At 52.0% G+C, this 23,759-nt stretch overlaps 1 protein-coding gene across 2 annotated transcripts in view; it reads left to right on the forward strand.

Annotated features, from left to right (window-relative positions):
* The first annotated feature begins 6,570 nt into the window (after nt 1-6,570).
* The window catches only part of SEZ6 (seizure related 6 homolog (mouse)), a 44,623-nt gene continuing 27,434 nt past the window's right edge, over nt 6,571-23,759 (forward strand). The window contains exon 1 of one of the 2 annotated variants that reach the window (XM_004684842.2): nt 6,571-6,767. In XM_004684842.2, the coding sequence (XP_004684899.1) occupies nt 6,713-6,767 (55 nt within the window). In that variant the 5' untranslated portion in view covers nt 6,571-6,712. The remainder of the gene's footprint in view (nt 6,768-23,759) is intronic. The other variant, XM_012726695.1, reaches the window with a different exon arrangement.

The following is a 23,759-nucleotide window of genomic DNA, read 5'->3' on the forward strand; positions in this document are numbered from 1 at the left end:
AGTGTGAGTGCTGTCAGATACAGGGTCAAGAGGTCAGGAGATTTTGTTCACACCTTCTCCATTCAGCCCTAGTCTTTGGGAGGGGAAAAGGGTTGGAAGGAGGGGAGAGCTGCACCTTGGATTCTGCAGTGTGAAAAGGCTTTCCCTGACAAAAGGAGAACAGCTCTTCCTTACTTGTCCTGCCCATAAACACTCTCAGATCTAGTGCCCAAGATTCTAGGTCAGAGCAAGCAGGCAAGAGCCAGTGAGCCATCCCAACTAACTCCACATGGGAAAAACTAAGATGCCTCTGAGGGGCATCCCAACCCCTCAGAGAACCCCCTGGGAAGCTGTGTTCCTTCCACCCCAAAAGCCCAGTCCACTGTAGCCCCCTGTCACAGGATACTACCTCCCCATCTCCCAGGAGCTCACCCCACCTGGTAACCAATTCCCTACCACTTGGTCATCCATCTAGGGACCAAGTCCCCAGCCGCAGAACTGCACCACCATAAACCGAATGCCTCCAGACAGACGTATTTTATGTAAGTTCAAGCACTAGAATTATTGAGTTCAGAGAATTTTATTTCTAGAGCCCTCTATATTTCTCTGGGATTATCACCTGTCTTTGTTTCGTCCCTCTCCTGGTTATTATCTTTGGACTCTTTCCAAGCCAAGCCGCTTGATTGCTTGGGGAGAAGGCTGCCAGCATCTTCCCATGGTGTCTCTGGGTCTGATGAGAGTGACCTTGGGGGACCCTTCCTTCTTCCTTCAGTGTAACTCTGCAGGTGGCCACACTGTTCAGGCAGTTTTCACTTTTTGGAGCTGACTTCACCAAGAAGACTCCCAAGTGCCTGCAAACATTGAGATAGTGGGAGTGGAAGCCTCATGATCAAAGTTAGGGAGGGCTATGCTCAGGATGAACCTGAGGGTACAGAGGGGAAGGTAAAGGCCAGCTGTTCTTTTTTCTGCACTAAGCCAACCTAGCCTGACACCAAATTAATAGCATTCAAATGAGATGCAAAGCATTATGCAAATCTAGAGGAAAAGGCCATCTCACCAGGCCTCTGGGCTTTTGGAAGGCCGGCACCCTAAGCCTTTTTCTGGAAGACTCCATGGACTCCCTCCAACTTCACCGCTCACTCCTGCAGCACCAGCTGTGTGGAGAATCCAGTGGGACAGGTGTGTGACCCTCTCAAGGTTTTCATATCCAAGTGTCCATGTGGCCTTACTTGCAGGTTCTCAGAGCCTCTTTCATTCTGCAGTGATGCAGAGGCAGCACAGAAGGTGGCATAACCTTCTGCTAGACGCTAGGATTCCAGGTTCCCACTCATTAGCAGTATATGCAAAGTAGATGCAGTGATTTTTTTGCATCTATTTAACTGTCCATTAAAATGGTCCCGTTCCCATCACCTCTGCACAGACCCAGGTTTCCAAATTGCCAGCCCCCACTGCCTGTAAGCACCATGTGGTTCCTGCGCCTGGTAATTGCTGTGGTGTTTGTTGAGCTGTATTTGCATTTGATTGTCATTTAACTTTCCATCTTTCTCCTTCAATCAAACCGGGAATCTGGGCTTTTGAAATTGATTATTCATTTTATTTTCAGCCCCTTGGTAGGTTTTCAAAGGGTTTCCTTCGGTGCTACAAACTTCAAGCCTAGAAATGCTTCCTCCCACCCCATCCCTGGGCTCCTACGTGAAAATAATCTAGCCAACATCTTGACTCTTAAGTCCTATCCCCAGTCTCTCTGTTCCAGCACCTGCTTCATTTCTGCCCAGCCGGTGGTATTAAACATTTATGGAGCAGTGGAGGATCAAAGGCCTTATCTGGGGGTGGTGGGCAGGCTGGAGGCCTCGGTTTGGAGATGGAAAACAGCTCACATCAAATCACTTTCTGCTACTGTTTCCACCCATCTTGGGTTTTTACTGCAACTGGTCTGCCTGTTCCTAGAAGGGGGTTCAGTGCCCCCCCCATGACCCTCCTCTTGCTTTGTGTCCTCCAGAAAGCCTGGCTGGAGCTGTTATGTCTCAGACTGTTCCAGATGCCCCAAGTCTAGGAACCCCCTTGCAGGCATGGGTTGAGGTGAACCAGCATCTCTATGCCTCTGAGAGTCTCTACAGTAAGGTGGTAGCCCCTGCTCCAGCTTCTCTGAACCCTCCAAACCCCCTTTGTTTCATAGAAGATGTAGCTGTGGTTTGAAAGCTATCTTGAAGATTAATTTTCATCTCCTCTCTCTCAGAAAGCAAGTGTCATCCAGGCAGAGACTTCAGAATAAGTTACCAATGCGCCTGTAATCCAGCAAATTGATGGTTTGTTTGGAAGTAGGGAATTGAGGCTGACTTTTCCGAGAACATGGGCTAGATGTCTGGCACAATCTGAGCAAAGGAGCCCCTTCTTCCCTCTTTCTAGCTCCCAGTCCCAATGCAGCCTTTGTCACCTGGATCCCCATCCCCACCCACTGAGTCAGTAGTGAACCCCTTAGTTCCTGGCACTTTGCAGCATGCTTAAAAACCCACCTTAATAATTCCAGACTCCCTTATTTTGGTGCAAATATCTGTGATGGAATAACACATCAGAGCAGCCACCCAGGACTTCTTACAGCTCTGGTGACCACAAGTTTGGTCCCAGGATGGTCTCTTAAATCCCCACAGGGATGCCCTGCCCCATCAGAACTGCTCCCCTCCCTAGCCCCAGTCTGTTCTGCATTTTCCAACACCTTTTTTTCCTAAAGATTTTTTTATTTATGCAAAAAAAGGGCTGGGGTGTAGGCCAGAAATGGGGGTGGTGAGAGGCTTCACCAGAGACTGAGTAGCTAGCAGAACAGGAAGATCTGCTGAAATCCACTGCTGAGAGTGTTATAGGACACCAAATCTGTTAGGGGGGGGGGACACCCCTGAAGCCCCAAAAACCTGCCTGCTCTAAGTGGGTTCTGCCATCCGCCGCAACAAGACAAAACATATAAAGCTTTAATGAAAAGGGACTTTAATACAGTGAATATACAATACGGAACACAAAGAATATAACTTCTAAATCAAACACCTGAAGTTACCCATCCCCTCGTGGGCAAAAGTCCACCCAAAAGGGATTGGCCCAAAGCAAGGCCTGAAAGCTGCCACAAGACTAAAGCACCTTCTGGCCGGGACCCAAGGAAAAGGGTCAGAAATGGCCAAACAAATCTGGGAGGAAAAGAGCAACATCAAAATCAATATAAACACTGCCATAGTCACCTCCCTACAGGTATCTCACCCACATCTGCCTTAACCAGCCCAGGGTCAGGAAACAAGCCCGGCTTCTTCATCACATGCTTGCTGCTCCATGTGGCTTCCTCAGGTCTCCTGCTCCTTCTCCATCCTGCTTCATTTCCTTCTCTTCTCTCCTTTTTCTCTCCTCAGCTCCACCCTCCTTCTGGGTGGGGCAGGGAACCTGGAACTTCCCCTTTTCCTAGGGACCACCCTGTTACAAGGGGAGCAGTGGGCAAGACAGGAGAGGTCTGCTGTGTTATGTAAGTCACCTCTCTGGATGGGAATCATTGAACTTCTGCTTCAGTGGTTACTGATAACTTAACCCCTTGCACCACCAGGAAGGCCCATTTTCCAAAACTTTTGCCTGGCATAAGCCACTTTCCCTACTAAACAGTGTCCTTCCTTTTCCTCTCCACTGACTAAAACCTAAAACATATTTGCCACTTGGTTTCAGGTCAGCTGTGTAAATATTTCAGTGACCTCTCCTCACCTCCAAAAGAAGTAATTGCCCCTTCTCCATTGTTTTACAGTACTCATTTGCATCAATGGACTGCTTTGGACTTTAGACACTCCTATCCTCAATCTCTGTCACATGCCATCATTTAGTCACAAAAATGTATGAAGCATCTACTATGTACAGGCACTGGGCTAAGTTGGGAGTGGACAGACATGGCCTTTGGCTTCATAGATTTGACAACTAATAGAAAAGATAGACAGTTAACCCAACAACTATTAGACAGGGGATACTCGGGATCCTTTGGGGGCAAAAACTCAGGTGGGTGACACAGAGAGAATTGGAAAAATAAGACTGGGGACAGGAGGCTTTCAAGTCTCTCTGGGCTGCCACTTCCAAATGTGAGTATGCTATAAACATGAAACATGGGCCCTCTCTGGTGGCGTAGCAGATTAAAGTACAGCACTGCAAGCTGTACAGCCACTTCAATGCGAGTTCAATCCCTGGCCCCAGAGGTGATCCACATGGCATGGCAGACCTCTTCTGTCTTGTCCACCACTCCCTTCAGCAGCGGTCTTTATCAACCTTCCTGTTCTGTTCCCCACTCTGTCTCTGGTGAATCCTCTCACCGCCCCTGCACCTCTGGCCAGTTCTGTATGCATAAATAAATAAATGCTAAAAAAAATGAAATATAGAGCTGAATGTTCCCTAGAACATTTTATTGTCCTCAATTTGTGGATAATGTTGAGGCCTGGGTAAAAGGGGTCCCTTGGAGTGCATTAACACAGGGTACAAGTCAGAAACACTACTGCCTCCCAGTCTGACCCAGGCTGGCTCAACCTAGCTGGGAATTCATTGCATGGAGGCCACCTTGACCATATTTAAGGAGGAGGAATATAATTCTTCCCATCATGCAGTACAACCCATCCTCTCAGGGCAGAGTACTGCATTCTGGGACTCGTAGTCTCCATTAGACCCCATTCTGAATGCCCAGGCTAGTGTGAGCAGTAGAGAGGGTGATATGGCAAGTTCCTGGATAGCTCCTCCTGCCTTCCTTCTTGTTATTAGTACCCAGGCCATCAAGGAGCTTAGTTGCCAAGAGAGTCAGACAAGACTGCCTCCAGCCTCCAAATCCCCATGAATCATTCTGGCAGAGGAGGTTCATCTTTGGGTCATGACTCATTCTCCTCTGCTCAAGCTGCTTAGTCCAGAAGGGTCTAGAATCAAGGCGCGGCCCAGGAACACATTCTAAAAGGAAAGGAGGATTCTCTCATCTGCCAGTATTTCCCCCAGACTTTCCTCAGCCACAAAACCTTTACCTTTGTGTCTCTTCCCCTCTGCTATTGGCAACGCTCCCCCCTCCCTTCCCTCCTGGCTTTTTCTCCTCACCACTCATCTTTTTTCATCCCTCATCCCCTTCTGTCATCCTTCTGCCTTCTTTTTCATTCAGCTTCTGGAATACTCTCTAGAAATCCTCTCCCAGTTTCTCCTTCAGTTAATTCCACATGCCACCTGCTTGCTGCCTGGGATTTTTTTTACAGAGCTTGAAGCTGCTCCCCAGAGCCCATGGGAAGAGATCTAGAAAGAATCTGATGGGCTGAGCTGAAAGAAAGTGGAAACAGTAATGACCAACAGACTCTCCGAGGGGTGAGACTTAGATGCAGAATTCTTGCCACCTGCTTCCCAGTGTGAGGTTAGGAAGAGCACTGGAATATTACCGGATCTGGAAGTTTTGGAGAGGGACCAAGTTTTTATGACTAGAACTAAACAGAAAGCTCTCCTTCCCCCTAGGGACCCTGGGGAAGTCAAAGCTCCTCTACAAGGAATAATAAAATCAGCCATGATGCTCTCATTGTGTCCACTGAGGCTCTTCAAGTGAGTCCATGCATGGAACCAAAATCCCCTGAGTCTAGACATCAGCTTCAGGGATGGCACAGCTATAGCTACCCTATTTGCTGCCCTGTGACTTGGTAGGTTTTCTCAGCCCAAGTAGAACCCTGGAAATTTACTTTTCCATGTTCCTGAATGTACAGCCTCCATAGCTGTTCCCCAGAGCACCTGTCAAGTCTCTATCTAAAATAGCCCCAGAAAAATATACCTCCCTCCCATCATTCCCTGTGCCTGTCCCATTTTTTCCCATGTGTTCCAAGAACATGGGCTGGCATAGGCATGAAGGGTCTACTCTCACTGGCTGGCACTGTGGTTGCTCTAGTCCTGCAAGGCAACCAAGGTATAGTCTTGGAGATTCAGGGCTGCATGGGAATCCAGAATACTACCTTCCTTTGGCCCAGGTGGCTTCTGCCAAGTGAGGAATGTCTTCCCAGAATGCAAGTACCACTGGCTTTTAACTATAATATCAGGATAATTAAGCTTTTCTGTGAGCACAGTTTGCTGCTGATGCAGCTGCCTGGAGCCCTGGCATTTATTGAGCGCAAAGTAATAATTTATTGTCCTTTGTATGCTCAAAAGCCATCTTCATTATCTGCCCAGGACGGAGCTGCCACAAGGGCATGCGGGCCTCACCAGCTGCCTCACTTGCAGCAGACGTCACCCTTGGAGCCCTGGGGGACCAGAGAGGGGTGGAAAGAGGTGGGGATAGGGGTGCACTCTCACGGAGAATTATCGTAGAACCCCACCTGCCAATTGGCAGGTTGCTAATGGGGGACAAGGTGGCAGACTTAGCTGGGCGTAGGCGGCGTGTAAGGGCGGGGGCCGTGTGCCCACATTAGCAGGGCAATCCTTCCCCTTGAGCTTGCGGTGGCGCGGGAGCTCGTCCTCTTGCCGCTGGGTCTTCTGCGCCTTAGCTTGAGACTTTACGGTAAGCGCTCCTCCCGCGCCCCCGCCCCTAGCCCCGCGCGGCGATCCCCGGCGCCGACGCCAGGCGCTGGCCGTGGTGCTGATTCTGTCAGGCGCTGGCGGCGGCGGCGGCCGCGCTCCCTCTCCCTAGCCAGATTCCGCTCTGTTCCCGGCGTCCACGACCCGTCGAGCCCTCTGCCCTCCCGCCGCGGCCCCCGCCCGGGGCGCGGCCGCAACCAGCACCATGCGCCCGGCAGCCCTGCTGCTCCTTCCCTCGCTGTTAGCGCTCCTGGCTCACGGTAAGGGACCCCGGCATCCAGCGACAGGACGGGGGCGGGGGTAGGGTCCCCAGGGGTGAGACGGGAGAACAGTTTTGGCTCACAGTTCCGCTCATCTGGCTGCCCAGCCTAGGCACCGCGCTCCACCGACTGTGTTGCCCCCGCGCCGGCCAAGTCGGGCGGGGCGCGGGCTCCGCGGGCGGGAAGCTGCGCGGCTCCCGCCATTCGCGCCCGGCCGAGACCTCGCCTTTAATCATCTCCCCGGATCTAATGGGATTTCTCTGCTGCAATTCATCACGCCACCCCCTCCCCGCACACACTCACGCGCTCACCCGCGCGCTACCTCGCCACACTCCCGGCGTCTAGGAGCGCCCGGGTGCGTGCGAGGTTGGGGGAGGGCACAGGGCGGAGAGTCGGGACAGTCCTGTTGGAGACCCGTGGTCCCGCCTACCCTTGCAGCCCGCCAAACTTCCTTCGACTTTGCCGCCGTTTGCCGGGTCTCTCTTTCCCTCATCGCGTAGGGACGGGGCCGGATGGCGGCTATACCGGGGATTGGAATGTTGCTCACCTCTCTCTGCTTTGACGCTGCCACACCTGAAGCAGAACTTAGAGTACAATTCCGGGGAGAAATTCGGGGGGAAATGAGAGCCCTTATCTGGTTCCTATCTCAGCCCTGATCTGCAACAACTGAAGTCCTGGCAAAAATTATGTCCTCCTTGAAGTCCTTTCCTCGCATTCCCTGCTCTTCCCGTCACCTCCTCTCAGACGCCCAGAGCTATTCTTCCCTCTGGGTCTGCGGTCCTCCCCTCCGGGCCCAGCGCACTCATAGCAGCAAGACCCGCACCTCACTGGTGGGCCCCTAGTCCTCGCTTATATTCCAGTCTCCAACTTCATCAGGATCCTACTGAAGGAAAGCTTGGTTATGGATTGACCAGCAAGGAGGTATTGGGAAAACGATGGGGTTTTTGTGCCTCCCGGAGGAAAGGTTTCCAAATCCCCAAGAGAACATTCTGTCGGGTTCAAACAAGCTACTGACGCCCGGTTCTTCCACTGCAGTCAGTCGGATGGTGAGGTCCCTGGGACCTTGCTTGGAGTTGGGACTTGCTGTCTCTCTCAGCATGGCTCTTAGTGCCCTATGAAGAGGTAGAAGGTGGGAGTTTCTGACCATCTCCTTCGATGTCTCCAGGGCAGGTCCAAGGGTCATGACAGGAGGTTTGGGACCAAGACTAGTCCTTGGATGGCAATTGTCTTTGCTTTGTGTTAAGGAGGTGGAAGCTCCTCTCTGAGTCTCTAGCTCCAGTCTATTAGAGCCTGTTAGCCTTGTCTTTCCCCACCTCATAGTCTTCCCCAAGGCACCCAGAACTCACAATCTGTGTTGATATTGAGGATAGGAGGAGTTCTGTGACCCATTAGCCAGGAGCAGGAAGACAGACAGAAAAGGCAGCATACTGAACCTGTCCTAGGATGGCCCAGGGGGTTCAGGAATTGCCTTGGGGTAGGGCCATGTCCTTTTCACTGGACAGCTCCCCAGGCGCAGGGACCTGTGTGCCCCTTGACTATGTAATCTGAAACCTCCGCTGTGGGTATTTGAGTATGAACATAATCAAGGTCCAGGGTGTCTGGAGTAAGGGTCCAAGCATGTCTGGGCTTCAGGCGGTCTGATGTTAGGTGATGGCTCAGCCATGAATGGGTGTGAGAAGTGTATAAGGCCACCAGCTTTTGGTGCAGCCTCAGCCAGAGAGCACCCTGCGGGGCTGGAGTGAGACTGCGGGTCTCCAGAAGGATGGCTGTTGTGTCCAGGAGTCAGGAGAGCCCTGCTGGATTGGGTGTGGCTTACGAGTGTTAGGTGGAATCTGTCTACTCTGACCAAGAGTCTGTGTCTCTTGAGCCCCACCCATAGCACCACCCAAAGGGTGGTGGGGTAGGTTGTCTGCTTATTGGACAAGACCTTTATTTTCACTCCCCAAAAGAAATAGGAAGAAGCCCTGCATTGCCAGGCCAGAGGAGAAAGGGCCTGGGCCCGGGCCAGCCCAGGTGTGCCCCTCCTTCCCAGCTGGGTTTTGAGGTCCTAGTCACTGGGGTACTGAGTCATCTCAGGGGAGGCATTGCATTCAGCCATCTCAGGGCTGCTGGGGGCTTCAGCCTTGAAAAGCAAAGGCCTCTAACTGTGAACCATTGCAGGTTGGCAATGCATCCACAGCCTTGTGGCCTTGCCATGGGGTCCTCAGAGCTTTGCTCACACATAGACTAACAAAAGCAGGTTTTGGCAAGCCAGAGAGCCTCTCTGAAGCACTTGGACAGAGAAGTGGAGGACCTCGGATCTTGCAGGGCTTGGTTCAACCCCTATTCTCCTGCCAAGGGGGAGTGGGGGGAGTGCAACTAGCCTCAAGCTGAGGAGTACTCTGGGCCACCAGTGGTCCTCCCAACCCAAGGGAAGGGTGGTGCCTGGGTTATCTGCCACTGGGTGGGAAGGAGTAATGTGGGAGAGGTGGTGCCTAGCTAGCCTGCTGTGTCAGTTTAATGATTTTTAATGAGCAATTACCTTTAGTCATTCTCCTAATTTCTGAATATCAATAAAGTTAATTAAACTCTGCATGTGTGAACGTGGCCTGGGGAGATTGTGAAGGTGGTTGCTGCAGAGACTGAGGTGGGATTGGGGGGGGGGGCAAATGCTGCCTCCCTTGCTGTGTGACCTTGGACCTCATACTCCACCTGTCCAAACTCCCTTCAAGTATTTGTCACAAGAGGGAGGGAGGGGATAGCAAGTATGGGTTGCTCGGTCTGCCAAAAACAGAGGGATGCTGTGTGAGAGGCAAGGCCTGGAGGAAGAAAAAGAAGCTGAAGGATTTGGCCTTCTAGAGCCCCAGTGCTGCAAGGGTTAAGAAAATCAGGGCTGCTTTAACCTAAAATGGTAATTGTTGCTTCCTGCAGTCTCTGCGCAGTAGGTGCAAGAATCTGAGTACACAGTCCTGAGTCTGGGGGCTGCAACTAAATCTGTTACCAGGTCCTGCTCCCTGTCCCCCAGCCTGACACTCTGGGGTCAGGAAACAGATAGATACTGGGGACAAGGCCCCATAGGAGACAATCCAGAGTCCACTCAGAGCCCCCCAAAAGTTGAGATGGCAAGAAAGAGGCTCCTCTGGGTTTCTGAGGAAACTGGAGAACTCATACATTTCTCGGACTGGAGGGGAAGTCTGGTTGGCTTCTTGCCCCTCACACGCCCAAGCTCTGAAGATTTGGCAGGCTCTGGCGGCAGTCCCAGCCTCCTCAGCAGGGTGGCAGCTTAAAAATGCCTTGGGGACACTGTGGGGTGCTAATGGGGAGTGAGGAGACAGGGGGCTGGGCATAATTAGAAACTGGGCTTAATTAAAGCTTTATGTCCTTCCCCCCAGAATGGTGGGGGGCATCTACGAAAGCCTGTTTCCTTAGCTATCCCTCCACACACCCCTTGGTGCCCAAACCCTCCAGTCTCTTTCCACCCTCCTTATCTCCCTTTCTCATACCCTTGTGCCAGGCTAGGCTCAGCACAGGGATGTTGCGCCCCCACCTGGGCAGAGCTGGCAGAGTTTCATCTCCCCCTAGAAAGAGGGTATGGAAAGGGTTTATGGTAGGGACTACTTGAATGAAGGAAACACTGAGCTCAGATGGTTCTAGACCCAGCTTCCTGTCTGCTTCAGGCATGCTTCTGCCCTCTCTGGGTCTCTACTTCCAGGAGCTTCAAAGGAAGGCCACACCAAGTTGGTGGTTGCCAAACCTGGGAGTACACCCAAGCCTCCCAGGGCTTATCAAGCCCCATAGGTTTCTGGGTCTCCAGCTTACTGGGCTGTGATCAGGGAGGAAGAACCAAGGTCTGTTTGTAAGAGGCTGAGAAGAAGAGAGTGAAAGATGATGCGGAAAGCTCTGGTAGCAGTTGGGAGGAGGGAACAGCACTAGATGGTCTCCACAACCCCTTCTAGACTAATTCCAGCAGGAGCTTGACTCACCAGGCAAGCCAGTCCAGCCCTAAACTAGCCTTGTTCTCCAGGTTCTTGTTCTTCCTTTGCCTGGAATTCTTTTTCACCTCTTGGGCCATCCTGGCTCACTCCACTTCATGCTTCTCTGGCACTTCATGTAATTCCGCAGCATGTACTTATGGGACATTTACGATATGGTTTCTCAGGGGAAGCCTCCCCTCCACCCTGAGTCAGGGGCCTCTTTTGTGCTCCCACAATCACCAGACCCCCATCGAGATCATCTTGCTGGTGGTGAACGCCTGATTGCTGACTGCTCCTCTCTGGAAGCAAGACGGAACTCAGAAAGCAGCCACCCCATCTCTTTTTCTCAGCCCCTCTATTTTTGGACAGAGCTAGAATTCCTATTTGGAGGAAGTTTAGGGTCAGCTGCCTGTTTAGAAAAGAGAGGTGGAAGCACAGCAGCTGGGACTGCGTCTCGAAGCTGAGTTTGCGTAGCACGCACACTATTTTTACATAGATTGTATGTTAGGATTTTTTTTTTCTTTTTCCTAACGGTTGGCCAATTATCCCAACTGTAAATTATAGCCTTGACTTAGTTTTTTTCCTTCCACAAATTAAGCTGTCATGCTGTCAGCCGGAGGTGGCTTGGGGGTAGGGTGATGATGGCCATTCTGAGAAGGATGAAGCCTCTCTAGCCACCCCGAATGCCACCACTGCTTGTATCCCCAGGGGCACAGATCCTAGCACATGTTGAATAAACAGAAGAGAGTTGTGTGAGTAGACTATGGCACAGTGAAGTCAGAGCCCAGGTTTCTTCACTCCCTCCCAGAGCACTGACCCCGTGCCTCTTCTGACCAGGCATCCCTGTATGAACACGGGGACTAAGAAACGGGAGGGCCCACCCCATGTCACCTGGTTTCATAGTCCCCCTACCCACCTCAGCTTCAGACACCCTCCCAGAGCTTAGAAGGACTAACAGGAAACCCTGGAAACAGCTCCTAGCATGGGACTTTTGAATTAGAAGGCCAGGGCCCAGAAGTCATCCAGGGCCACATAATTCATGTCCATGAACCTTTCACAGCTCCTAAAATATCAGCACTCGGGGTATCCATCTACCAGTCTTCATTCTACCATTCAGTCATTGAATCATTTCACAAGCATGTGTTGAGATGTGAGGCCTAGCCCAGTACCTGTTGGGGTCAAGTCTTTCAAGTGATTTTTCTAAAACTCTTATCAAAGATTAGCTATCCCCACTTTACAGGTGGGAAAACTGAATTTTACAGAGATTCAACTCACTTTACTTTTCACAGTCAATAAGTAGTAAGACTACTACTCCCTAGTGTCTGCCCACTTTGCAAAAGCTTCAGTAAGTAAAGGCAAATGGGAACCCAGAAGAAAGTCATCATCCTAATAACAATAATAACTGTAACAACAATAGCAAACATTTATTAGACATTAGCTATGTATCAGGCAATATACTAAGTGCTCTATAAACATCAGTTTATGTAGTCTTCATATAATTTCTATGAGATAATAGTGATTATCTGAATTTTGTAGGCCAAGTTGAAGCCCATGTTGTCAGACATATCTAACACATAAATGACCCCTAGCTTTCTTCTAGCACATTTCCGGCATAGCAGTGGTTTTTATTCCTGATGTCTACATTTAGTCCTTACTACTATAGATTAGAAACACTTTGCTTTGCTCACTCTTTAATAGCAAAGGAATAAAACATTTTTCTAACCCTTGGAAATTAGAAAAGATCATGGGACTAGGAATCAGATGAACCCTGAAGTCAGTGACCTTGAGTGACCCTTTAGGAGCTTGGTGAAGAAGAGGAGCAGTTTCTTATGTCCTGGCTTCCTAGTCTGCTCCCAGGTGGGAAATCCTCAGCCCCCAGATGGGAAGGCCAACACCTGCCTGAAGCTCCGCTGTGGGCAGGGCTGGGAATAAAGCCTGCCCCAGCTTCCTGCCCAGCTGCCAGCCCTGGGAGGGGACGATCGATCGATGCCGCAGCCGCGGGCAGTGTTGTTGGCCATTGATTGTTGAGATTTCTCAGAGGGCTCCGGAGCAAACAAACCTGCTGCTTCTCCAACAACAATCTGGATTTCGGGCTGCAGAGCCTTCCAGCTGCAGAGTCTCAGACCTTGCTGCCAGGCAGGCTGTGGGAAGGCAGGGAGGTAGGGGCCGTCCTGACTGGCCAGCAGGAACAGGGAAGGATATGCAGGAAATGAGAAGGAACTGCGTGGTCTGGGGAAGGACAATGGAGAGACGAGGTAAGGATTCTCGGAGGAGCCCTGACCCCATGTGTGCCTTGTTGGGTCCAACCTCCACATTTTTTCTCAGCTTTTGGCATACCTGGGGCCTTCTGCTTATTTCAGTTCCCCCATCCTCTCTTTCCTTGATCACCCAATCCAGAGGCTCTCTACGTCCTCGAAACACTCCTTTCTGGGAACGCAGCCTGTCCATCCTTCATCCACCCATCCATTCTCCACACAACACCCCTCTATCCATCATCTCTTGGGCGCTCTCAGACAAGAGTAATAAAATACCTGCCCTTAAGGAAATTTGGAGGGGGAACTGCCTTCTTAATAAGCTCAGCGGTGACAGCCTCCCCAGCTACGCCAGGGACCATCTGATATTAATTAAATGTGATACAAATGAGATGCCAAACAGCACCTACATCATATCACCATTTGCCTTCAGAAGATTGGAGGCTCCTGGTGGGGACTCACTCCAGGCCTGTTTCTCTTCAATAGCCAGAACATTCACCTTTCATTCTTTGTAGGCCTGGAACCCTCTAGACCCATAGGTCAGGTCATGCTGGGTGCTCTCCACCACCAGTCTACCCATCTTCACTGGGTCTTGGTGTCCCCCTGACCCTCCAACAAGACATAGAAGGTGCAGGACCCCTCCTGACACCCAGCCTGCTATGCTATAGAACGAAGCAGTGGGTGCCTCCCCTCCCCCAGAGCAGTCACCACAGCCTCCACCAGAATCCTGACCCTCTGGCATCAACTTCAGCATCTCCTTTAGTCTCTCACTCCTCCCCTCTGCTCCAGGCTCCCTTTTTTTATCCTCAGTACCCTCCTTCCAGCTGGTCATCACATAGGGAAGGCAGAACTGCTGGGCCCCAGTAAAAGTGCCAAGACCACTGAGTACCCCCCACAGATGCTCATCTGTATGCTGATGTACCCCCTTTGCTTGCTGACTCCTCATTAAAGGCATAGAAGCAGACCCTGCCCTCCCCACTCCCAGCCCAGATCGGAGATCCCTCCACACTCCCCAGAGCTTCCCCTCCCGCCCTCTCTGCCAGGCCTGCAGCTGAGCACCAGCTTCTTTGTCCCTCAAGCAGCCACCTGCTGAGTGTCTGGCCTGGGTCCCACCAGCCAGCAGGTGCCTTAGGGAGTCCCAAAGCCTGGGGGGAGGGAGGAAAGGAGGCAGTGCTGAGAGCCAAGTTATGCCTCAGAGAGGGGTGGGGGGAGCCCCTAAGGAAGAAGGCCAAGCAGGGAGCCAAGACCCCAGGGTTTAAACTCAGTGCTGGCTCCTGCTGAGGGGTGACTTGGGCAAATAGTGTTGCCCTCTTATGCCTCAGTTTCCTTGGAAATTCATGGTGCCTGTCCCACCTCCTTCATGGAACAGCTTCAGGATTACAGGAAGTCCGAGGGGATGGTGACAGGGGAAAAACTAGAAGTCTCCCTTGAGGGGAGCGTCCTCCAGGCACAGGACCCAGAGGGGCTGATGGCCAGGTGGTCAGTCACTTGAGGGCCTGGATCTGAAGCCAGAGAAACCTAGAGCTGGACTTTGGAAACAGGAGTAGGGAGTAAGCACCAGCCGGTCCAGGTCTGACTAAGAGACCAGCAGTCTCCTAAAGACCCCCTGGCTCACTTCTCTGATGGGCAGTGCCTGAGATGCATTTGTGGCCAACAAAGAGGTGTGCTGGTGATTTGAAACATCTGGTTGACAGTTGACATACCCCTCCTGTTGTGAAGCCCTATTTTCTGGCTGCTTTGAGAAAATAGGAGAAATAGTCTTCTTTGTTTTGTTTTTTTAGATTAGAAAAGTCCCTGGCATCTCCAGGCAAAGAAATGAAGGTGGGACCAAACTAAGCATGCAAAAGAGGCCACAGTGCATTTACTTATCCAGCCTTGTTTTGAGCCTTCCCTAATCCCTGGTATTTGCCCATCTTCCAACAGACCCCATGGGTCCGGCCACTTTCCTTCCCTTCCCAGCCCAGCTAGGAAGAGATCTGTTGCTCAGGTTGGGTTTGGATTCCTGAGGCCTTAACACCTGGGTTGTACCCGAATTTTGTCCGTTATACCAAATCTTTAGTGCGGACTCTGGTGCCCCTGGATCTTCCCTGCCCTGGGACTCAAGAAGTGAAGCACTGCTGAGGACAGAGGAGGAAAACACTCTCATGCAAGGTGTCCAGGTGTCTAACTGGGCATAATCCTTAGAGGTCAAAGAAAGGTTAGGGCAAGCATGAGCCCTGAGGGGCTAGAGGCCATGTAGCTGTCCTAGGTGGGGCCTGGGGAGAAGCCCCAGTTGTGCAGGTAGCCACGTCAGTGTGCTTCTCTGCCTGGCTTGTCCACTACTCCTAGGCATCTGTGCCCATATGTCCATCATATCCCTGTCGTCTTTTTCCTGTATCCAGGAAGTGTGGTCCTGGGTATAGGCACTGCAGGCTTCAGCTAAAGCTGTCTTCACCACCCCCTTCACCCTGTCACCCCCAGCCATAACCCCCACTCCCATCCTGCCCCACCGCTCCCTCTACTCTTCTCCTCAATCTTGGGCTCCACTGACCCCTCAAGGAGACTCACAGCTGGAACTCCTGATGCTATTTTTAACAATTCTGCACCCCTCCCCTCCCCCACTCAGACTCGCTGGGAAGTGGAGAGGACAGGACAGGACTGGAGAGCCTCACAGAATGGAGTGCTAGGCAAGTGAGGCTCTTTTCAATCCCACAAGGTCATGGATACAAAGGGGTCCTGGGCTTCTCTATAGGTGCAGAGTCCACGCCCTAGGGCAGATTAGGCTTCATCCCACCTGCCTGGATCTGGAAGAGGTCCTAAAATGAACTGCCTCTGCCCCCCCTAATCCCTAAGGGCAGAGCTCAAGCCTCAAGTGACTCTTCCCCTTCTTCCATAAAGCCAGTGTTCCTGGATCTCCTCTATAGAAACAGGAGAAAAGGGCTTAAAGTGTCAGAAGTATCTGGGTGTCCAGTCACCCTCACCAGGCTCTGGTAGTCTCCTGAGTCTGGTGTCAGGACCCTGCTGTAGCTCAACTTGTTGAAAGACTCCACTGGAGCCCCTTGCACGCCACACTCTTAGAGCTCCCAGTCCCACCTTGACATTGTCCCAGCTGTTCCGGAAGCTGCACCAGCTGGGAAGGCCTAGGGTAGGGCAGGTCAAAGGGCCCGAACCAAGGCACCAAGGAGGGAAGTGGTCCTGGTGCCCTCAGAGGTCCCTGCCCTCTGGGCTCAGGCTGCCTTTGCTGTCTAAGGTCTTTTGCTCCTGTACCTGTCCTCTGTCTCCAGTCCCACAGGACAGGGACAGCCCCAGGTCAGCCTCCCAGGCCAGCTAGATCACTTGTCACAGGTCACATCACTGTCTGATCCTACCTCTTGATCTCTGGGATGGGGGGGAGGAGTAGGGTTAATCAGGTATTATTAGGGAATAAGTCAACAGTAAGTGCTCAGAACATCCGCTAGCTCCCTGGGTCCTTTTCTCACACCTCCACCTCCCACCTTCCATTTTGTGCCCCTCATGCAGAAGTACACACATGTGCACATGCACACCCCACACATGTGTACACAGGTGCACGTGCATACTCACGCACACAATCTAGCCGGCCAGATGTTCGGCAAGAGCCAACGGATGGAGATGGGTCTCATGCCATACAGAAGGACAGTTACAAGTCAAAAGTGCACAGTCCCAACCCCACAAGGCCCCCTCCACCTTACGGCTGCCCATCAGGAGATTCTAACAATCCCGAGGGTTAGACACTGGTAATTGAGGAACTGTGTCTCCACTCATCCACTGAAAGACTCTTCCAAGATAGATCAATAGGAACCAAGTACTGTATGAAAATACCAGATAGGCCCAGAGAGGGCAAGATAAGCCCAAGGCTACACAGCCTGTCAGTGGCAGAACTACCTCCAGCTGTAGTTAGGGCTCTGACAGCCCTCACCAGGCTCTTCAGTTTTACAGCTAAGAATAGACACGATAGTGACCTCCTGGGAGGGGAGAGTGGCAGAGCCTAAAAAATAGACACGATAGTGACCTCCTGGGAGGGGAGAGTGGCAGAGCCTAAAGAATAGACACGATAGTGACCTCCTGGGAGGGGAGAGTGGTCAGAGGGTTGGGCCCTCCCTGGCGGCACAGTGGGTTAAAGCGCAGCACTACAAAGCTAAAGCCAGTTCAGCATGAGTTCAATCCCTGTCCACCCCAGAGGTGACCCACACGGAGTGGCAGACCTCTCCTGACCCGCCCGCTGCTCCCCTCAGCAGTGTACTTCCTTGATCTGCCTGTTCTGCTCCCCACTCTGCCTCTGGTGAATCCTCTCACCGCCCCTGCACCTCTGGCCTGCACCCCAGTTCTGTATGCACAAATAAATAAATAAATATTTAAAAACACACACACGCTGTCTCAGGGTCAGAGCAGCCTGGGGGCTCAAAGCCCCTCTAACCCTAGCTAACACCCTCAACCATCTCATCCCAGACCTAACTAGTAAAAGCAGTCACAGGTAAAAGTCAGGGAGATGACTTTGGCCCAGGCACACAGAGCAAGCCCCTTCATCTGACCAAAAGACTACAGAATTTGGGGTTTACCAGCTCAGAGGTGCATAGAGGTGCTAGGCGCAACCTCAGTGGTGTTGGCTTTTCAACTTCAGGGTACTGCCTGGGAGAGGGAGCTCAGAGATGCTGATCTGGGTCCTAGGCAGGTAACTACCCTGGCCCTGGCAACTTTTGGTCCTGTCTTGCTGTTGCTGTCTTGCTGCTGATCCTGTCTTGCTGGGTCAGGGCTGTCCTTGGCAGGTACCTGGAATAGGTGGAAGGAGTGGTGTGAGGGGCCAACCAGGACTGGGCTGAGCTGGCCCCGGAACCAGCTCAAGGGAGAATTTAGTTTCTGCTCTTGCACACTTCCTCATCCATGGTGACATTTCCTAGTTTTTCCATTTGGAGGAATACAGTCCGTCTTGCTGACAAGAGGGACCTGTTCACAGTGGGGGAGACTGATCTGAGCACCTAACTCAGGGTCATATCCCCCCTGCCCTGGCCACACTACTGGCAGTTGGCATCATCAGGCTAAAGTACAGCAGACTGATTAGTTACCAGGCTGGTGAAGGAGGTGGTGCTAAAGGAGGCTCCTGCTATTCCTCCCACTCCTCCTAGCCTATCCCTGCAGTGGGGGTCTGCGGGAGACCCTACCCCAGCGGGAGCAAGTCTCCAAGCTACCACGTTGTATGACAAGGTCCTGACATGGAAGGGGTCAGTTCTACTGCCCTCATTTCCAAGGCCATGCCCTGTCTCTCCCATATGCCCCCGTCCAAGCTCAACAGGCCCTGTGACACCTGCCCAGTCTCAGGAGCTGTGGGCAGGCAGGGCTACGGTCCAGATCCCCCAGGCCAGCAGGCAGGCAGGAGGGGAGAAGGCAGGGCCACAGGAGAAGGTGTAGAGCGCGGCAGGTGACACTGCAGCAGAGGCCTCATTAATCACCTCTCCAGCCCCCAGCTCTGCAGTGGTGAGACCATATTAGATTTTAAATTGGAACGCTAAGAACATGGCAGTTAGCCGGGAGCTCCCTCTACCCTGGCCCCTGATCACTGCCTCACAAGAGGAAGGGGATAGTGGGAAGAAGGGAACTGGCCCAGCTGCAGCCCAAAGCACTGCCCCCCTCTCCTGCCAGCCAGAACCTTAGGGGCTGCCCAGGCCGCCTGGTGCTAAGAAAGATCAGATTAGGGCCCGGGAAAGAGGGCAGAATGAAAAAGAGTGAGGCTAACTGCTGTCCTAAGGAGAAAGGCATCCTTTCTGGAGGGGCTTGAGGACTGTGAGAAGCCAGGTTCCAGGGTATGGCATCTGTCCATGTGCTTGAAGCTGTACACACACACACACACACTCACACACACACACTCACACACACATACTCACACACACGTGGCATCAGCCGACTCCAGCAAAATATTTTCAACCCAGGCTATGGAACAGGCAGACTCAGTTCAGCCCTCTCCATTGCCACTTTCTTATATGAACTAGGATGATTTGCTTTGCCCATCAGCCTCAGTTTCCCCATGTGTATAGGCTGAAATACTGATTTTGGGGCCCTCCCTGGTGGCGCGGCAGGTTAAAGCACAGCACTAAGAAGCTAAAGCCACTTTCGCATGAGTTTGATCCCTGCCTGCCCCGGAGGTGACCACATGGCACAGCAGACCTCCTGACCCACCCGCTGGCTCCCCTCAGCAGTGTACTTTATCAGTCAGCCTGTTCTGCTCCCCGTGCTGTCTCTGGTGAATCCTCTCAGTCCCTGCACCTCTGGCCTGTATCCCAGTTCTGTATACATAAATAAATAATTTTTTTTAAAAAATGAAATATTGGATTCTGAACATAAAAGCTGCTCCTCTAGGGGGAAGACAGCTCTCTCAAGGAGGTCTATGCCTGAACCATAGAGTACTCAATAATCTGGGCGCCCTCCCCTGGACCCCAGGCCAGGCTGCTGCAGGAGCCCAGGGGTAGTGGCTGTTCAGGCACGCTGCCCACACCCCTGCCCCGCTCCTCTTCCCTCTGACTGGACAGTGAGGTAGGGGAAGTGACAGAGCACAGCAGACACTGCCAACAGAGCAGCCTTACACTGTGGCCCCATGCTGGGCCAAATCACATGAGCCATCCCAGCTGCCCTACACCCACAACCTAAACTGGCTGCCTGAGCTCCCTGCCCTCAGGATACTGTGCTGGGCCAGGGCTGGCAGCAGACATTATAGGTAGCTGGCACTAATTCTCCCCTAGGAGTGAGCGGCTGATAGGCCAGTTCTGCTGAGGCCTTTTTGAAGACCCTGAAGTGTCAAGGCTCTTCATCAACCCCAGTTCCCAGTTTTTCCAGGTCAAAAGAGGGAAGCAGACACTGCTACCCCACCTAACTCTTCTCCAGACCCCTGACTCTCAGTTCTCCCCTTCTGAGAGGTGGCACATGCTGCAGGGGTGGAAGGCCAGTTTACTATGGAGTTGTGTTTCCATTAAGGTTGCCATATGTGGCTATTGAAATGTAAATTCATGAATGTGAAATAAATTTTTAAATTCAATTTCCCAGTCTTAGTAAGCACATTTCAGGTGCTCAATAGCCCACCTCCCCCCATTGAATTCTGGGGCGCTCCCTGGTGGCGCAGCAGGCCACCATAGTGGACACGCAAATATGAAACATTTCCAACATTGCAAAAACTTCTATTAGACCCCTGCTCTAGGACTAGGAGAGCCTCTGGAATTCAATCTGACACACCCAGTGTCAGCATCTGGTGAGCTTGGGAGCACTTTCCTGAGTCCTAGTTTCTTCATCTATAAAATGGGATAATGAAAGTTCATATCTCATAGTTGTGTTGCGGAGGATTAAGTGAGTTTACTTTTCTAAAGCACCTTTTAAAAATGATTTATTCTCATTTACTTATGCATGCAAGAGCTGGGGTACAGGCCAGAGTACAGAGGGAGGGTGTGTGTGAGAAGATTCACCAGAGACAGAGCGGGGAGCAGAACAGGCAGATCTACGGAAACACACTGCTGAGGGGAGCAGCAGGTGGGAGAGGAGAGGTCTTCTGCACCACGTGGGTCAGCGCCCTGGGTGGGGATCGAACTCAGGCCAAAGTGACTGTGATAGCTTGATAGGGCTGAGATTTTAACCCCTGTGCCACCAGGGAGGCCCTGCTTAAAGCACTTTGAATAGTGCTAGGCAGAAGGTAAGCTCTCAGTAAACAGTAGTGTTTAATATTGTCATTCACAGGTCCCTTTGTGGCTCGCTCACTTGATCTTGGAATGTGAATGCTGGCAGAGCTGTTGTTACTATCTCACTGATGGGAAATGGCAATGCAGGTAGCAGAAGTGATTTGCACAGAGGGACCCAGTTGATTAGGGGTGGAAGTAGGATCAGTTGGGCAGACCTTTGTCTGGTGCCTACCATCCCAACCCCTGCTCACTCTACCTGGGAAGACCTCAACCCTGAAGGTGCCTAATTCCAGGATTTCCCACTCCCCCCAGCCCAGAATGGTGGGATAAAAGGGGGAAGGACCATGGCAGCTCAGGAAGCAGTGAGCTCTCTGTCCTGGGCTATACTCAGGTAGTGGAGGCTTCATTCCTTTAGAGCCATTGGGACAGATGTACTCTGAGCCCCAACTTCCTAATCCCAGTCCTACCCCCAGTTTGCAGTAAGGCCTGCGAAAGCCTCTGGACTCAGTTTCTCCTGCATAAGTAAGGGGAAGATGAGATGCTCACAAACCCAACCAGAGCTCAGATATTGGGACCAGCATTTCCATGCCTGGAGGCTGGCCAAGAGGAGGTGCCACTATTCATGTTTACAGTCCAGGGTTGACTGAACTGACCCAGCCAGGATGTGATGGGGGAGGGTGGTCTGGGACTAGGGGACTCACCAGCCTGCACAGGCAGATATTTTTCATCAATTGTCAGGTGAGTCTATGCTGGGGCACTGCCCAGGGCTGGCTGCCCATTCCCTGCCCACCCCTGCTGGCCAAGGGCCAGGAGCTTTGGGAAGAAGGAACCTTTTCCAGCGTGCAGAATCCCAGCTTGGAAATTCTGTTCCTGAACCCACCCTTCACTGTTGCCTGGTGCTGAATCCCTCTCCCCAGCCCCCCAGACACTTGTGCCCTGAGAAGCCACCCATAAATGCCCCCAGAGGTCAGAGGAGGGAGCTTTTGCCACCTACAAGGACAGGCAGGAATGGTTCTTCAGGAGGGGAAGTTCCTCATCAGGACTGGTAGGCTGGGAAGGGTTTGAAGAGCTGAGTAATCTAGTAAGCAAAAGGGGGCAGAAGCAAAGCTCTTATTGCAGCAGAGAAGGTCCCTTTGGGTATATCTCTGTGCCCACCCAACAACCACTCCTCCAGGGCATCTCCAGATCTTCCTTCCCATCACCCTGGCTGCAGGGCTCCCAATACGAATGCCCTTGGGTAGTGGTGGCCAGGCTGTCTACAGAGGAGGGTCGTTCTAAGAAGTGGACAGAACTTAGTTATAGAGTGGCCCTAGGTTCTATTCTAGTCCCAGCCTTACCATTCAGTATCCATGTGACCTTGGACAAATTTAATCATCTGGCTGGCCCTCGCTTTCTTTATCTCCAAGGATAAAGACCCAAACCTCGCTGGAGTAAGGAAGGATAAGTGATTACGTGTACACGTGTAAACATGCTGAGTGCTCTGTTGGCACACGGTGAGCCTGAGCTGATACAAACCCCAGCTGCCTGGCCCAAGACCTCAGGAGAATGTGTCTACTCTAGTTTAGTTCTGCCATATTTCCTGGCTGATCTTGAGGAAGCTACACCTGTGCGCTGAGCCTCAATTTCCCCACTTGTCATATGGGATTGATGATTTCCTTATTTATTGGACAGCAATAAATCCACCTAGATGTAGTGACATGGTGTGGTAGTTATTTCAGTAGCACACACAGAACTGGAAGCCTCTAAAACTAGACCTCAGACCTCAGGGATGTGTATGGGGCTCCTTCTAGCCTGGGGTCACTCAGTTCAGAGGACAGGGCTGGACCCAGTGGAACTGTCACAGTGGAGATGAGCTCTGGCTCTGGGGGCTCCTAGAACTCTCATTCCTAGAGCTCCTCTTCCCCCCTTCCGGTCCTGGGATAATGGGGGTCTTGCAGGGGACCAGGCCCTCACTAATCCCCTATTAAAACTTGAAAGGGGCCAAGGCACCTCCAGAATAAACTCATTAACTTTTATGGGATAATAAATGGTTCCCATTAAATTCTCATTCTCCCTATGCAGGGCCAGCTTAACCTCTGAAACACTGAGGGGTGGGCACCACCCACTGTATCTCCCAGGTTCTCCCTTGTACTCTCCGCTGTCACCCCCTAAGATGAGAGTTGCTGTGGCCATAATACAGATCAACCCTGACTTCATCTCAGGACTCTGGGCTCCTTCCCTCCACTACCTCCCCTTTCCAGTGCCTGTCTCCAAAGAGCCGTCAGTCAAGAAACCGCTGGCAACTCTACAGGCAGCCCCTCCTGTGCCTGCAGGAGATGGGGTGAGGCTGGCAGCTAACCCTCACCAAACCTAGGATGTTCCCACCCCACCGATGAAGAAGCAGAGGCTTGAGAGGACTGTCCCAGCCCAATATACAAGGCTAATAAGCCACAGATTTGTATTTTTTAAAAAAATATTTACTTATTTATGCATACAAGAACAGGGGTACAGGCTAGAGGTATGGGGGGTAAGAGGATTCACCAGTGACAAAGTGGGGAGCAGACTAGGCAGATTGACTGAAATACACTGCTGAGGGGAGCAGCCGGTGAGACAGGAGAAGTCTGCTGTGCCATGTGGGTCAGCTCCCTGGCTGGGGATCAAACCCATGCTGCAGTGGCTGTGAACAACTTCACAGGGCTGTGCTTTAATTTGTTGCACCACCAAAGAGGGCCCCACAAATTTGGATTTGAAAACCTGAGGGTATCTGTCTGATGCAAAAGATCTGCAGAAATAATAGCACCAAGGGAACAGGACAATTGCCCAGAGGTAGTATCTGCCTGGTATAGCATTTCCCTCAGGCAGGGACACTGAGCATGAGAACCCTTCACCACTGCCTCTTCACAGCCCACAGAGCTGTAACCTGACCCCCTCCCACCCAGGTTGTACCCAGGCTCAGTTTCTCCACCTATAAGACCTTAGAGTTACTGCTGTGAAGAGTTCCCAGTCAGTGACCTCCCTTAAACAGAGGCTAAACACCACCCTCCACTCCCCACGGAGGTCTGTGGGAAACAAGGCACTTGGGCTCTCACCTCCACTCTTACCCAGCTGGACCATAGGATGGAGGAGACTGGGACGCCTCCGTTCTCGGGAGACCCC

The sequence above is a fragment of the Condylura cristata genome, unplaced genomic scaffold, assembly GCF_000260355.1.
Source record: "Condylura cristata isolate star-nosed mole 26May11 unplaced genomic scaffold, ConCri1.0 scaffold00017, whole genome shotgun sequence".
NCBI classification, from domain to species: Eukaryota; Metazoa; Chordata; class Mammalia; order Eulipotyphla; family Talpidae; genus Condylura; species Condylura cristata.